Source organism: Arachis hypogaea, chromosome 14, assembly GCF_003086295.3.
Source record: "Arachis hypogaea cultivar Tifrunner chromosome 14, arahy.Tifrunner.gnm2.J5K5, whole genome shotgun sequence".
Lineage (NCBI taxonomy): Eukaryota > Viridiplantae > Streptophyta > Magnoliopsida > Fabales > Fabaceae > Arachis > Arachis hypogaea.
The window spans coordinates 39,662,127-39,677,995 of record NC_092049.1 but is presented as its reverse complement, the minus strand read 5'-3'; the positions used below and the strand labels follow the sequence as shown (position 1 = coordinate 39,677,995).

Here is a 15,869-nt window from a genome sequence, read left to right as displayed (position 1 = left end):
AGAAGTGAGTGGAGGTAGGTGGGGATCCTGTGGGGTCCACAGATCCTGAGATGATCCTGTGGGGTCCACAGATCCTGAGGTGTTCAAAGATTTACACCCTTGCACCACATTAGGCATGTAAAATGCCCTTGCACACAACTCTGGGCGTTCAGCGCCAGGTTAGTGCCCATTTTGGGCGTTCAACGCCCATTTACTAGCCATTTTTGGCGTTGAATGCCAGAACCATGCTTATTCTGGGCGTTCAACGCCAGAATGCTGCCCATTTTGGGCGTTCAGCGCCAGAACCATGCTCTGTTCTGGCGTTGAACGCCAGGCAGATGCTCCTCCAGGGTGTGGTTTTTCTTCTGCTGTTTTTGACTCTGTTTTTAATTTTTATATTTATTTTGTGACTCCACATGATCATGAACCTAAGAAAACATGAAAAACAATAATAATAAAGTTAGATAAATAAACATTGGGTTGCCTCCCAATAAGCGCTTCTTTAATGTCAATAGCTTGACAGTGGGCTCTCATGGAGCCTCACAGATGTTCAGAGTATTGTTGAAACTCTCCAACACCAAACTTAGAGTTTGGATATGGAAGTTCAACACCAAACTTAGAGTTTGGTTGTGGCCTCCCAACACCAAACTTAGAGTTTGACTATGGGGGCTTGGGTTGACTCTGCTTTGAGAGAAGCTTTTCATGCTTCCTCTCCATGGTTGCAGAGGGAGATCCTTGAGTTTTAAACACAAGGGAGTCCTCATTCCATTGAAGGACTATTTCACCTCTGTCAACATCAATCACAGCTCTTGCTGTGGCCAGGAAAGGTCTTCCTAGGATGATGGATTCATCCTCTTCCTTTCCAGTATCCAAGACTATGAAATCAGCAGGGATGTAAAGGCCTTCAACCTTTACTAATACGTCCTCTACTTGTCCATATGCCTGTTTTCTTGAATTGTCTGCCATCTCTAATGAGATTCTAGCAGCTTGCACCCCATAGATTCCCAGTTTCTCTATTACAGAGAGGGGCATGAGGTTTATCCCTGGACCAAGGTCACACAGAGCCTTAAAGATCATGGTGCCTATAGTACAAGGTATTATGAACTTTCCAGGATCCTGTCTCTTCTGAGGCAATGTCAGTTGATCCAGATCACTTAGTTCATTGATGAACAAGGGAGGTTCAAATTCCCAAAGCATCAATGCCAAATAATTTGGCATTCAGCTTCATGATTGCACCAAGAAACTTGGCAGTTTGTGCTTCAGTAACATCCTCATTCTCTTCAGAAGAGGAATACTCATCAGAGCTCATGAAGGGCATAAGGAGGTTCAATAGAATCTCTATGGTCTCTAGATGAGCCTCAGAGTCCTTTGGTTCCTCAAAGGGAAGCTCCTTATTGGTCACTGGACATCCCAGGAGGTCTTTCTCCTTGGGATTTACGTCCTCCTCTCCTTCTTTGGGTTCGGCCATGGTGCTTATGTCAATGGCCTTGCACTCTCCTTTTGGGTTCTCTTCTGTATTGCTTGGGAGAGTACTAGGAGGGATTTCAGTGATCCTCTTACTCAGCTGGCCCACTTGTGCTTCCAAATTTCTAATGGAAGACCTTGTTTCATTCATGAAACTCATAGTGGCCTTAGATAGATCAGAGACTAAATTTGCTAAATTAGAAGTATTTTGTTCAGAGTTCTCTGTCTGTTGCTGAGTGGATGATGGAAAAGGCTTGCTATTGCTAAACCTGTTTCTTCCACCATTATTAAAGCCTTGTTGAGGCTTTTGATCCTTCCATGAGAAATTTGGATGATTTCTCCATGATGAGTTATAGGTGTTTCCATAAGGTTCACCTAAGTAATTTACCTCTGCTATTGCAGGGTTCTCAGGATCATAAGCTTCTTCTGCATAAGAAGCCTCTTGAGTACTGTTGGATGCAGCTTGCATTCCATGCAGACTTTGAGAGATCATATTGACTTGCTGAGTCAATATTTTATTCTGAGCCAATATGGCATTTAGAGTATCAGCTTCAAGAACTCCCTTCTTCATAGGCGTCCCATTACTCACAGGATTCCTTTTAGAAGTGTACATGAACTGGTTATTAGCAACCATGTCAATGAGTTCTTGAGCTTCTGCAGGCGTTTTCTTTAGGTGAATGGATCCACCTGCAGAAGTGTCCAGTGACATCTTTGATAGCTCAGATAAACCATCATAGAATATATCCAGGATGGTCCATTCTGAAAGCATGTCAGAAGGACACTTTTTGGTCAACTGTTTGTATCTTTCCCAAGCTTCATAGAGGGATTCACCTTCTTTCTGTCTGAAGGTTTGAACATCAGCTCTAAGCTTGCTCAGCTTTTGAGGAGGAAAGTACTTGGCCACTACAAAAAAAAAAGGGTTAAAATGGCATTGATATTAAGGCGGTTTTAAAGAACCGCCATAATATCAAGACATTATGGCAATTGTTGCTGCTGCCGTAATTGGCTTTATATATTTTGGCGGTTCTGGTGATTATGGCGGTTTGAACCGCCGTTTTCACACGCATATAAATGAAAAAAAATTGTAATCCTGGTTCATTCAACGCCGTTCTTCATTCTAGCTATTAGGGCTTTTCCTCTCTGGTTACAATCTCCTCTCTGAACAACGCTCTGGTTACGATCTCCTCTCTGAACAAACAACGTTCATCATCTCCTCCGTGTAAAGAAGCTCTCCAACAACGCCGTTCTTTCTTCTAGGACTTCTCCTCTCTCCGCCGGTTACCATCTCTCCAGGTACCTCTCCCTCTCAAGTTAAATTGAAATGCTGTTTTATTTTGTTTTTTCTTTTGTGCTGTGGAGACGAAGATTCCGGCGAGAGGCAAGGTTCTGGTGGCTACTGACCTCAGCATTTCGATTCTAGAAGGCACCGATTTATTTGTTTTTGTTTGGGTTAGGGTTTCAAAATTGCTTTTGGTGCTGATTTTTGGGGGTTTTGTTTCTCTACAGCTCTGTTAGGGATTTTTGGGTCTTCCTTGAAGCAGGATTACCGTTGGTGCGGGGTTGATTGACGACGATCTCAGGTCTTCTTTCTTAACTTTACTCCCTCCTCTCTCTCTCTCTCTCTGAACTCAGATCTTCTATTGCTTACTTCTTTTAAGGTGTTTCTCTGATCTCTGATCTCAAATCTTAGATCTCAGAAAAAACTGCTCCAATCTCAATTTCTCTATTTGCCTCTTTGTTCTTTTTTGGTTCTTTTAAGCAAAGCTATAAATGAGTAATCTCTGTAGTTGTTTAGCTCTGCTGCCCTTGCTCTGTTCAATATTTTTTGCATTAACTGAACCCTTGCACTTAGACACATTAGCAATTTTTCTTTTGGTCCCATGTGTGTGAACTGTCCTTCAAATCCCTGCTGATTGCTGTTTAGAAGAGTTAATTAATTCTGCTTTTTAAAAGGATTAGGGAATAAAATGGTGTCGGATTTCATTTGTAGCCATAGGAATCTAAGTTCTCTTCATTCTCCAAACCATAATCTTGTATAGATTTTGAAGACAGAAAGGTTAAAATTATATCAAATCAAATAAAAATACAAGAATTGAAGATGTCTCCATCGATCAGTAGATGTCCTTTCACCCCTTTGATATGCTTTATAGACATGATGTCAGTATCATACAAATTCATCATAGTAGATGCCTTAATCTGTATTTGTTGTATACAATATAGTTAGTTTTTATGTAACTTGGTTAAATCGTTTGATCAAATTTGGTAATCTGAATTGAAGATGTTTGACAAAGCGAAAAGTGAAATTCCAGCTGGGTTAAGAACTGAACAAGCCATATCAGAAACAAACTCCAGGTTGACCATAAGGATCTAAAGCAGACTTCGATGGTGTTATTGAAGTTTAATTACACGGAGTTCCTAGATTGATCTGAGCAAGAAGCCATAAATTCTCTCTGAAGTTTTTGTTGACATTGATTTTTTTTTCTATTTGGATCTTCAGGAATGTTATACTGGAATCTGATTTCATTGCACGTCTTGTTGAGATTCTGAAGTCCTCTTCACCCAGATTCTATTTGGACCTTCAACTCTGTTTTTCAGCAAAAGCTTTTGAAAATTTCAGGTAAGGAATTTCTTACTTGTAATATGCAATACATGAATTGTTACAAGTACATATTCTTTTAATCTCTTGAGCAAAAACAATAATGTTTTCTGCTTCAATATGTGTGTACTTGGTTGATTATATTAGGAATGATTAATTTGATGTTAGATATCCTCTCTCTATTTATATTGAAGAATAAAATTCACTACAAAAGTATGGTTCTGTCATATGAGCTCAATTCACTAGTCAACTAATACATGTTCCCCAAAAATATTGCTTAAGCATATGCTTACAAGTTCCAAATATGATTTATTCTATTTCTATTAAGTACTTTGGTGAAGGTGGTTGCGAGTAACGCTAGTCCATATAAATTCCCACAGTAATTATTGCTTGTTAACACCTTGTTAGTACATGGTCTAGAGCAACAAAACAATAAGGTAATTATTTATGATTATATTTCTATCATAGTAAATTGTCCATTTACTATGCAATTCACATGATTATATTTCTGATCAATTACTTCCTCTCCTTCTCTTATGATTTTAACATCACATGTCTCTGCTATAAATTCTTTAGTATCTTGTTTGCCATGCCTTGTCTCCTTTTTAGACAGATTTTTTCCTACTCATTCAAATAATACAAATAACTTGGCTTCTCAGAAAAACACAAACTAGTGTTATAAAAATTAATTTAATTTCATATATTGCAAAGATAGGGTATTTTAATAATTTGTATTTGTACCTTAAATTATACTTGCTGGTTCTAATCACCAATTTCTTTAAGATTTTTAAAAATAAGCTATATTTAAATATATTAATTGATGAAAGGATTAAACTTGTCAAACAGATTAATAGAATTAAATAGTTGTTTAAGATTGCACAAGTCAATGAACTTTGAAGAAGCAAATTCCTCTTGCCTTTCTCTTCTGTCAAGTAATTGTCAGCATACTCCTCATTAAACATTAAGAAAAAACAGAGAAACATCAAGAAGACAAAGTCATAGCTAGTTACTTTCTTTTATTAATTAAGAATTGAAACAACCATTTTGTTCGTTAGTTGAATTTAGCATTCTTTATCAATCAAAAAGTCAGTTAAACAATTAAAGTTTGTAGAAAATTTTGCATCATAAACCAATAAAACTCTTGTATTCAGGGCATTCCTTATTTCTAACAATAACCTATTTTTGTTAGGGACTAATGTTTTCTATGTTCGCCAATCTTATTTTACTCTTATTAATTGAGTTTTTCTTCGGTTCTGGTGAGAATTAGAAAAGCAATTAATATTAAGAAAGAGCACTTTCAACTCCCTTCATCTTGGATTAGAAATTTAGAATGGTAGAAACTACTTTAGGCACAAGTAACAGTGACACAAGACTAGTAAAAAAATATTAAAAGAAAAAATCCCTAAATTTTAAGCAAGCATATTCAATTAAAACGTTGTTGTTAAGGCTATATTCACATTCGTATAAGGCACATCAGTGGTGGTAGTTAGTATGTATCTGCCAGAAGCTCATCTTCTTCAGAGAATTTCTCTAAAATAAGGTATGTTTACACTTAATCCATAAAGTAGTATTACTTACCAAATAGGATATGATTTAAAGTACAAAAATCTAAGTAAAATATACAGTTTTAAAAGGACTTAATTAGCTATGGATTTTTTCTTTTCTTTTCTTTTTCCCCTTTCTTTAATTTTTGCTTTTGAAGCTAAGGCTTGGCTATGTCTAATTAGTTACTTAAGTATAGCTCAATCAATGTTGATCCTAAGATATCTTAACTAATAAACTTCAAATCATAAATCCTAGTTGTACATTACACTAATAAATTACTAAACCAGCTTAAATGATACTGAATTAATAGAAATCCTTTTTATAACAGATTTACTCTGGTGAGTTTTTAAGAAATTGTTTTTAACAATAGTAAAATTAAAGTAATTTGATATTTGAATATTTTATATAAAAATATTTTTTTATTTATCAATTATGTTTAAATATAATAATATAAAAATATTTTTTAAATAAAAAATATTTTAAAAATATAAATTATAATTTCTAGACAATAATATTTTTTATTTTTAAAAATTTATCATACACATTAAAAAAATATATCTTTTTTATAATTTAATGACAATCAAAGAAATTCAAAATATGTTTATGAAAAACAAAAGCTAAAGCTATCAAAAGGTTACACAAGCCTCTCTCTCTCTCTCTCTCTCTCTCTCTCTCTCTCTCTCTCTCTCTCTCTCTCTCTCTCTCTCTCTCTCTATATATATATATATATATATATATATATATATATATATATGTCCTTCTTCTATAGTCTTAAAAAAAAGTTTATTTGCTTGTGAAGAATCACATATTCCATAGTTGCTTGTATGTGAAAATATAATTATTTATGCAGATTTCTGATGTTATATAGATAGTAACCATATATATATGAAGTACATAAGCATTTTTTGAATTGACAAAATATTAAGTTTAATTATCATTTCAGGCTACTACTAGAAAATAAAGAGTTGTGGAAGGAAACTAAGATTGGTATTATAGGGTTATGCTTCATGACTTATTCTATTTTATTTAATAATTTTAAACTATCATGCTCTAATCCGAAAACTATGTCCCAGCAACCGAATCTTCCATAAGGGAGCATTTCCAAGGAAGAAAATTTCCATTAAAATAAATCCACCAAAGTATAATTATATTTAAATTTTGATTAGCTGATTATACCAACTTAAATTATTAAAATGTTACTAACATATAAAAGATATAGAAGACATTTGGAAATTGATTACAATATCAAAGTCAACATATGTGTGTGCTGATGTAAAATATACATCATCACATGTAAGAAATTTATATTATTTGAGTAATAATCTAGTTTAGTTACATGAGAGACCAATAAAATTTCTTATTTACTTCATAGATGTCAGACCTGCAAGTAGTTTTTCCATTTTTATTGTAGGCTGCACACTGTTTTGAGTTTATACAATTCTTATTATTTTGAGTTGAAAATAATGTCATTCTAGTTGACCACATGCATGCTGATTATTTGAAACAGCTTTTAGATCTTCTTCAACTCTTGCTGCTAGCTACTTTACTTTGAAGTCGACAGCTACAAATTCCTCCCGAGATAAGTCGACAGCAGTTGCAAGTTCCTCCCGAGACAAGTCGGCAGCTTCAAATTCTTCTGAGCCATCATCAGTTGCTCCAACTATATCTGAGCATCCATCCGAACCTAAACGTAAACGTGGGCGTGAATCTAGGCATTACTGGACTGTTGATGCCATAGGTATGTAATATTCTCAACTGTAATATTCTCCAGCCACCTATCACACCATTTCTTTCACTCCTCTTTCTTAGTAGGTTAATATGGGGAACGAATTATCTTGGAAGAGAAAACAAGGAACAATTATTGTGTGATAGTAGTACTATATACGTATCATAGCCAAGGCTAGCTAGCTAAAAGAATGAATCATATAGTATTTAATTCATGATTGTAATTACTAATATTAGCCTATTTTAACCTTGATTTGGAATTCTGATGTATAATATATAGTATTATATATGTAGCTGTTACATTATACCTACACAAGAATCAATCTTTTATAATATATATCTATCATCATATGTTTTATTCTTTAGTTGCTCAATTACTTATTTATTTATATTTATTTATCTATTTTAGATGAATATGAAAATAGTACACGCCTTCATTTATTAGTGAAGGATGTACATAATTTGCCAGAAGGTTTGCGCATAGTTGTCAATTTTGATAGACAACATGCAGCAATAGGAGAAGCAGCCAGACTCCTTGCAGGAGTTTGTGGACAATTGGCTACTGATTGTGTAGCATTTCCAATCAGTTTTGATAAGTGGTCAGACATTCCAGAGAGCTTTTTTGAAAATCAATGGAATATTTTTTTCCAAGTAAGAAGATTACTTAAACTCTAAAGCTTATTTCTTTGTCATTATTTAGTTATATTTATTAGTTAATATATATTCTTTGTTCCATATTAAAGGCTCGATTTTGCTTCAAAGTGTGTGATAGCTTGGCCAAACGATTTCTGCTCCAATCGCTTGGCAAAAAATGGAGGGAACATACGATAAAGCTTTGGAATGAGTTTTATGATCCGAGGTTGAGTAAAACCGAGATCATAAATAATACACCAGAAGATATTGCTCTTGATCAATGGGCTTTATTCGTAGAATATCATTTGAAGCCTGAAACTCAGGTAAGTACTTACAATCCTAGTTAAATGTTGTCCCACTAAAAAGCCTTAAATAATTTTTGAAATCAGGAGGAGTAACCATGTGTGGTTATTAACTTACTATTATAAGTCTCAAATTAGAAATTTTGTTTACGAGTTCTGGAATTTGAGTATTATATGGTTTTGAAATCAGGAGGAGTTAATTATTTTGAAGCTGAACTTATTCAATGGTTTAAGTTGGCTGATAGGAAATTAAGTATTATATGGAATGTTGTGAATGCATGTTTAACTCTATTTAATTGTGTCCAAATTAATCTTGCAGAATCTTTGTAAAAGGAATCAAGAAATTCGGCAAAAACAAATAATTCCTCATACTTCAGGTGTTAAATCAATTGCAAGAAGAAGGGCTGAATTGGTAATTAAAAACATAAAATAATTATATATATATTTGTTGATGTATTTGTGCTTCTATTTTTTCGGTGTTGAATAATTATTTGTTAGTTAGGTAGTATCTAGTAGGCATTCTGCATTCACTCATGCACATTTTCGTTCAACCTTGACAGTGCAACCAAAACAATAGAAGCTGGCAGCATTTAGAAAAAGAAAGTAACAATAAACATTTAATCTTGCTTGCCACTTGGGTTAACTTAATGGCTTAAAACCTTCACTGAGATATATGTAGAAAGGGATTCATTCTTGAGAAAGGGATTGTAGATATATGTAGAATACACTTTTTGAAGTTAAATTGGAGTGCTTATCTCCTTCATCATATAGAGAAAAAACTGGTTCCATGTATCAACAGGACCCGGTAAACACCAGTGAGCACAATCAGTAACCTTAACATTGTTGTAATATAAATGGCCATATATACCAGAATGTCCATCAGGCCTCATTGCCATAGCTTCACTTACATCAATCAAACCAAATTGCAACCCTTTTTTCTTAGCTTCCTTTTCTGCTTCTCAAATAGAACATATTGTTGCTATTAGTTACTTAATTTTATGCATATCTTTTCTTGGATGATATATTTCTTGATTGAGTCTTTCTACTTTTCTTGAATTTTAGACGGAAGAGACAGGAAAATAAGTTAGTAGGGTTCAAATGTGGGATATCACTCACAAGAAAATAGATGGAAGTTATGTTAATGAAAAGACTAAAGAAATAACGGTAAGACTAAAGTGCAATAAGTAACTTGTTTGTATTTCTTTTTCTTTCTTTTTTATAAGATAATATTATGTTTGATTCTTTCCCTTTCTTTTTATATATGTAGGAGAAGATTGAAGCATATAGTAGTCAACAAGCGGTGGAATCAACCGTTAATTCTCCTCTTGATGCTCTTGGAGTAGTTCTTGGGAAAGAGCACCCTGGTCGTGTTCGAGGTTTAGGCATGGGAGCTGTTCCAACAGTTGCTTTCAAGAACAACACTACAAGAATTAGTCAGATGAATTTAGGTTCTTCAAATGATGCTAGCACATCATCTACTTGTGGTCCAAATGTGCAAGAAGAGTTGGATACCGTAAGGCACAATTGCAAGCACTAGTCTCCTATATTGCTTCTAAGGAAGGAGGTAAAATTCCAGTGAAATTGGCTAGAATGTTCCCTACTCAACAAATTTCACAGGTACAAATACAATTTATGTTTTTAATACCTTATTCTATGTGTAATATTTGGACTCTTAAGGGAATCTGGGTCAATTTTAAAATTTGACTTTGGAAGCTAGCTTTAACTTTGTTAATTAAAAGCCTACCAACAATTGATTCCTATGAAAAGGTGCAAGCAAGAAAGCTAAGAAACATTTTAAAGAAGCTAAGTTAATATTATAATAACCAAAATTAGATTGAAGTAGTAGCTAGCTGATGATGAATTAGATCCTTGTGGAGGCTCAAGCCCTAATCTTAGTTCAAGGTCTAATTCTGAAGATGATGAGGGACCTTGTTGACCAGAAATTTGATCCTCTTGCTGGTGAAGATGATGATGAGGAGGAGGTGATGATGATGATTCTGAAAAGAGTGGTAACTGCCTCATCATCACAACATTATTATTATTGGTTTCATCGTCCATAACTGGTTGATGAGGCACATTCAAAAGCTCTTTATTATTATTATCATTGTTACTACCAAGATTCCCCTCTAATAAAAATTGTTGATGATGAGTAGTTTGATTTGAAGAAGAAGAAAATTGTTGCTGCTCTTTGATCTTTGATTTGTCCTTCCTATGAAGGTTCATGTGACCTCCAAGTGCTTGTGCATTAGAGAAGCCTTTCTTGCAGAAGTTGCATTCATATGACCTTGTTGGATTATATGTTAATAGTTTCAGATTCAGTTTTATATTAATAGTTTCAGATTCACTTTTATGTGATCTTTGATCTTTTCTTTTTTGATTGAATAATTTTATATTAATAGTTTCAGATTCAGTTTTATATCTTTTTTTATTGTGCTCATAATTATATTTTTGTTGTAGGGATTGGATCAAGAGAGTGAGATTCCATCACCAAGAGAGTTAGGAAGTAGGTCTTCTGGAGCGAGCAACAAAGAAGCATGATCTTATATGATAAAGATTTTATGTATTAAGTATTATAGATATATGTTAAGACAAATTATTGAAAAATGTTATCTTTGATACTTTGTTTTAGGATTATGATTTTTTATTTTTGGAGACTGTGTATGAATTAAAAATCTTGTTATGATGTTTGATTTAAGGTTATGCTTTTTGGTTATTATGAGATTTTTAAGTTTGAGTTCTAAAAATGTCACTTTAAATACATAGTTTCAATTTCATTTTAAAAAGTATAAAATTGCAATTAGGTAAAAACGACGGCTAAAAACGTCATTTTAAACAAAAATGGTGCAATTATATCCTGGTAAAAATGGCAGTTAAAAAATGCCATTTTTAACGAAAATGATGCCATTAAATACAGGTAAAAACGGCAGTTATAAACGCCATTTTAAACGAAAAGGATGCCATTAAACCCAAGTAAAAATGGCGGTTATAAACGCCATTTTTAAATGAGAAGGATGCCATTAAATACAGGTAAAAACGGCAGCTATAAACGCCATTTTAAACGAAAAGGATGCTATTAAACCCAGGTAAAAACGGCGGTTATAAACGCCATTTTAAACGAGATGCTGCCATTAAACCCAGGTAAAAACGGCGGTTACAAACCGCCGTTTTAAACAACAACAAAACCGCCGTTTTATTTGGTTAAAATGGCGGTTAAAACCGCCGTTTTAACCGCCAAAAAACCGCCGTATTATGCACTGGTTATTACGGCGGTTTTCTGAAAACCGCCGTAATAACCAGAATGGCGCCCAGAATTCCGGCGTTTTTTGGGGGCGCCATTTTCGATAATAATGGCGGTTGTAACCGCCGTAATTACCTTAAGAAACCGCCATTTTAACCCTTTTCTTTTGTAGTGGGCTAAGAAAGCCGTGACCAGCTTATCCCAAGAGTTCAGGCTGTCTTTGGGTTGAGAATCCAACCATAATCTAGCTCTGTCTCTTACAGCAAAAGGGAAAAGCATGAGCCTGTAGACTTCAGGATCTACTCCATTAGTCTTAACAGTATCACATATCTACAAGAATTCAGTTAAGAACTGAAAAGGATCTTCAGATGGAAGTCCATGAAACTTGCAGTTCTGCTGCATCAGAGAAACTAATTGAGGTTTCAGCTCAAAGTTGTTTGCTCCAATGGCAGGAATGGAGATGCTTCTTCCATGTAAATTGGAATTAGGTGCAGTAAAGTCACCAAGCATCTTCCTTACATTATTATTATTTTCGGCTGCCATCTCCTCTTCCTGTTCGAAAATTTCTAAAAGGTTATCTCTGGATTGTTGTATTTTAGCTTCTCTTAGTTTCCTTTTCAGAGTCCTTTCAGGTTCTGGATCTGCTTCCACAAGAATGTTCTTATCCTTGCTCCTACTCATATGACAAAGAAGAGGGCACAGAAAAATAATAATAATAATAGAGATCCTTTATACCACAGTATAGGGATCCCTGTGTGAGTAGAAGAAGAGGGGGAGACAAAGAATGTAATGTAATGGAAGAAACACAACTGTGAGGAGGGTTGAGATGTGAGATGAGATGTTAGTAAATGAATAAATAAATAGAATAAGATGGGAGAGGGAGAATTTTTGAAAAATATTTTTTGAAAAAGAGTTAGTGATTTTCGAAAATGGTTTTTGAAAAATGTTAGTATTTTTCGAAAATTTTTAAAATCAAAAATAAAAATAAGAATAATTAGTTAATTAAAAAGAAATTTTTGAAAAAGAGGGAAGATATTTTCGAAAATTAGAGAGAGAGAGAGTTAGTTAGGTAGTTTTGAAAAAGTTAAGAAACAAACAAAAAGTTAGTTAGTTAGTTGAAACAAATTTTGAAAAGATAAGAAGTTAGGAGGTTAGAAAAGATATTTTGAAACCAACTTTTTGAAAAAGGTAAGATAAGAAGATATTTTAGAAATTAGTTTTGAAAAAGATTTGATTTTTAAAATCTCAATTAATGACTTGATTGATAAGAAATCACAAGATATGATTCTAGAACTTAAAGTTTGAATCTTTCTTAACAAGCAAGTAACAAACTTCAAATTTTTGAATCAAAACATTAATTGTTAATATTATTTTCGAAAATTTTGATAAAGATAAGAAAAAGATTTTTGAAAAATATTTTGAAAAAGATTTTTGAATTTTTCGAAAATAATGAAAAAGGTATGATTTTTGAAAAAGATTTTAAAAAAGATAAGATTTTCAAATTGAAAATTTGATTTGACTCATAAGAAACAACTAGATTTTAAAAATTTTGAAAAAGTCAATTCAAATTTTCGAATTTGATGATGAGAAAAAGAGAAAGATATTTTTTTTTATTTTTGAAATTTTTATGAAAAACATGAAAATGATGCAATGCATGAGATTTTTAGATCAAAACAATGAATGCATGCAAGAATGCTATGAATGTCAAGATGAACACCAAGAACACTATGAATGTCAAGATGAACATCATAGACACAATTTTGAAAAATTTTTAATGCAAAGAAAACATGCAAGACACCAAACTTAGAATTCTTTAATGCTTAGACATACACTAAGAATTCAAGAATGCATATGATAAACATGAAAAGACACAAAACAAAAAAAATCATCAAGATCAAACAAGAAGACTTACCAAGAACAACTTGAAGATCATGAAGAACACTATGAATGCATGATATTTTCGAAAAATGCAAGATGCATATGCAAGTGACACCAAACTTATGATATGACTCAAGACTTAAACAAGAAACAGAAAAAATATTTTTTGATTTTTATGATTTTCTAATTTTTTTTTGGATTTTTATTTTATATTTTTCGAAAATTAATTGAAAAAGGAAAATAAGGATTCCAAAATTTTTAATATGAATTCTAGGAATCTTGCAGTGTTAGTCTAAAGCTTCAGTCCAGGAATTAGACATGGCTCACTAGCCAGCCAAGCTTTCAATGAAAGCTCCGGTCCAAAACACTAGACATGGCCAATGGCCAACCAAGCTTCAGCAAACATAGATACCTCTCATGTATACAACAGCTGATATTTCATCCAACTTCATATACTTATGAGTGGAAACCTCAGTCCAAAAGAATTTAGACATGGCTTTACAGCCAGCCAGGCTTCACATGCTTCATGAAACACTAGAATTCATTCTTTAAAAATTCTGAAGAAAAATATATTTTTGAAAATATTTTTATTTTTAAATTTTTTTTTTTCGAAAACAAATGGGAAAATTTTTGAAAGATTTTTGAAAAATTTTTGAAAACAAAACAAAAAAGAAAATTACCTAATCTGAGCAACAGGATGAACCGTCAGTTGTCCATACTCGAACAATCCCCGGCAACGGCGCCAAAAACTTGGTACGCGGAATCGTGATTATACTTTAATTATGTAAAATTCATTGCTCTTTCTTTCCCTGGAAATGGCACCAAAAACATGATGCCAAGACCATGGTTTACAACTCCGTGTAACTAACCAGCAAGTGCACTGGGTCGTCCAAGTAATACCTTACGTGAGTAAGGGTCGAATCCCACGGAGATTGTTGGTATGAAGCAAGCTATGGTCACCTTGAAAATCTCAGTTAGGCAGATATAAATTGATAATGGTGTTTTCGAATAATAATTAATAGAATAGGGATAGAAATACTTATGTAATTCATTGGTGAGAATTTCAGATAAGCGAATAGAGATGCTTTCGTTCCTCTGAACATCTGCTTTCCTGCTATCTTCATCCAATCAGTCTTACTCCTTTCCATGGCTGGCTTTATGTGATACATCACCACTGTCAATGGCTACTTTTGGTCATCTCTCGGGAAAATGATCCAATGCCCTGTCACGGCACGACTAATCGTCTGGAGGCATCACCCTTGTCAATGGCTTCATCTTAACCTCTCAGTGAAAATGGTCAACGCACCCTGTCACGGCACGGCTATTCATCTGTCGGTTCTCGATCATGCTGGAATAGGATTTACTATCCTTTTGCGTCTGTCACTAACGCCCTGCAGTCGTGAGTTTGGAGCTCGTCACAGTCATTCATTCATTGAATCCTACTCGAAATACCACAGACAAGGTTTTAGACTTTCCGGATTCTCTTGAATGCCGCCATCATTCTAGCTTATGCCACGATGATTCTGATTAAGAGATCTAAGAGATACTCATTCAGTCGAAGGTAGAACGGAAGTGGTTGTCAGGCACGTGTTCATAGGGAATGATGATGATTGTCACGTTCATCACATTCAGATTGAAGTACGAATGGGTATCTTAGAAGCGAAACAAGATGAATTGAATAGAAAACAGTAGTACTTTGCATTAATCTTTGAGGAACAGCAGAGCTCCACACCTTAATCTATGGAGTGTAGAAACTCTACCGTTGAAAATACATAAGTGAAGGTCCAGGCATGGCCGAGATGGCCAGCCCCCAAAACATGATCACAGGATCAATAATACAATCCAGGATGGTCAAAAAGACTAGTAAAAGGTCCTATTTATAATAAACTAGCTACTAGGGTTTACATGAGTAAGTAATTGATGCATAAATCCACTTTCGGGGCCCACTTGGTGTGTGCTTGGGCTGAGCTTGAGTGTTGCACATGTAGAGGTCCTTCTTGGAGTTGAACGCCAGCTTTTGTGCTAGTTTGGGCGTTCAACTCTGGTTTTGGCTCCTTTTCTGGCGCTGGACGCCAGATTTGGGCAGAGAGCTGGCGTTAAACGCCAGTTTGCGTCATCTATTCTTGGCCAAAGTATGGACTATTATATATTGCTGGAAATCCCTGGATGTCTACTTTCCAACGCAATTGGAAGCGCGCCATTCCGAGTTCTGTAGCTCCAGAAAATCCACTTTGAGTGCAGGGAGGTCAGAATCCAACAGCATCAGCAGTCCTTCTTCAACCTCTGAATCTGATTTCTGCTCAAGTTCCTCAATTTCAGTCAGAAAATACCTGAAATCACAGAAAAACGCACAATCTCATAGTAAAGACCAGAAATGTGAATTTAACATAAAAACTAATGAAAACATCCCTAAAAGTAACTAGATTCTACTAAAAACATACTAAAAACAATGCCAAAAAGCGTATAAATTATCCGCTCATCACCGTTGCAGAAGTATCCTCTAGCAGAG

At 34.3% G+C, this 15,869-nt stretch overlaps 1 protein-coding gene and 1 non-coding gene across 2 annotated transcripts in view; both read left to right on the top strand.

The window, feature by feature from the left end:
* The window catches only part of LOC112742546 (uncharacterized), a 43,470-nt gene extending 32,513 nt beyond the window's left edge, over nucleotides 1-10,957 (top strand). The window contains exons 2-8 of the mRNA XM_072215771.1: nucleotides 3,993-4,060; nucleotides 7,092-7,322; nucleotides 7,719-7,960; nucleotides 8,053-8,265; nucleotides 8,564-8,656; nucleotides 9,512-9,861; nucleotides 10,702-10,957. Coding sequence (XP_072071872.1) covers nucleotides 3,993-4,060; nucleotides 7,092-7,322; nucleotides 7,719-7,960; nucleotides 8,053-8,265; nucleotides 8,564-8,656; nucleotides 9,512-9,781 — 1,117 coding nt within the window. The 3' untranslated portion in view covers nucleotides 9,782-9,861; nucleotides 10,702-10,957. The remainder of the gene's footprint in view (nucleotides 1-3,992; nucleotides 4,061-7,091; nucleotides 7,323-7,718; nucleotides 7,961-8,052; nucleotides 8,266-8,563; nucleotides 8,657-9,511; nucleotides 9,862-10,701) is intronic.
* On the top strand, nucleotides 2,207-2,314 carry LOC112745413 (small nucleolar RNA R71). Its single transcript, XR_003173343.1, has one exon. It is a non-coding gene; the product is annotated as a small nucleolar RNA R71 (small nucleolar RNA).
* Nucleotides 10,958-15,869: the final 4,912 nt, after the last annotated feature.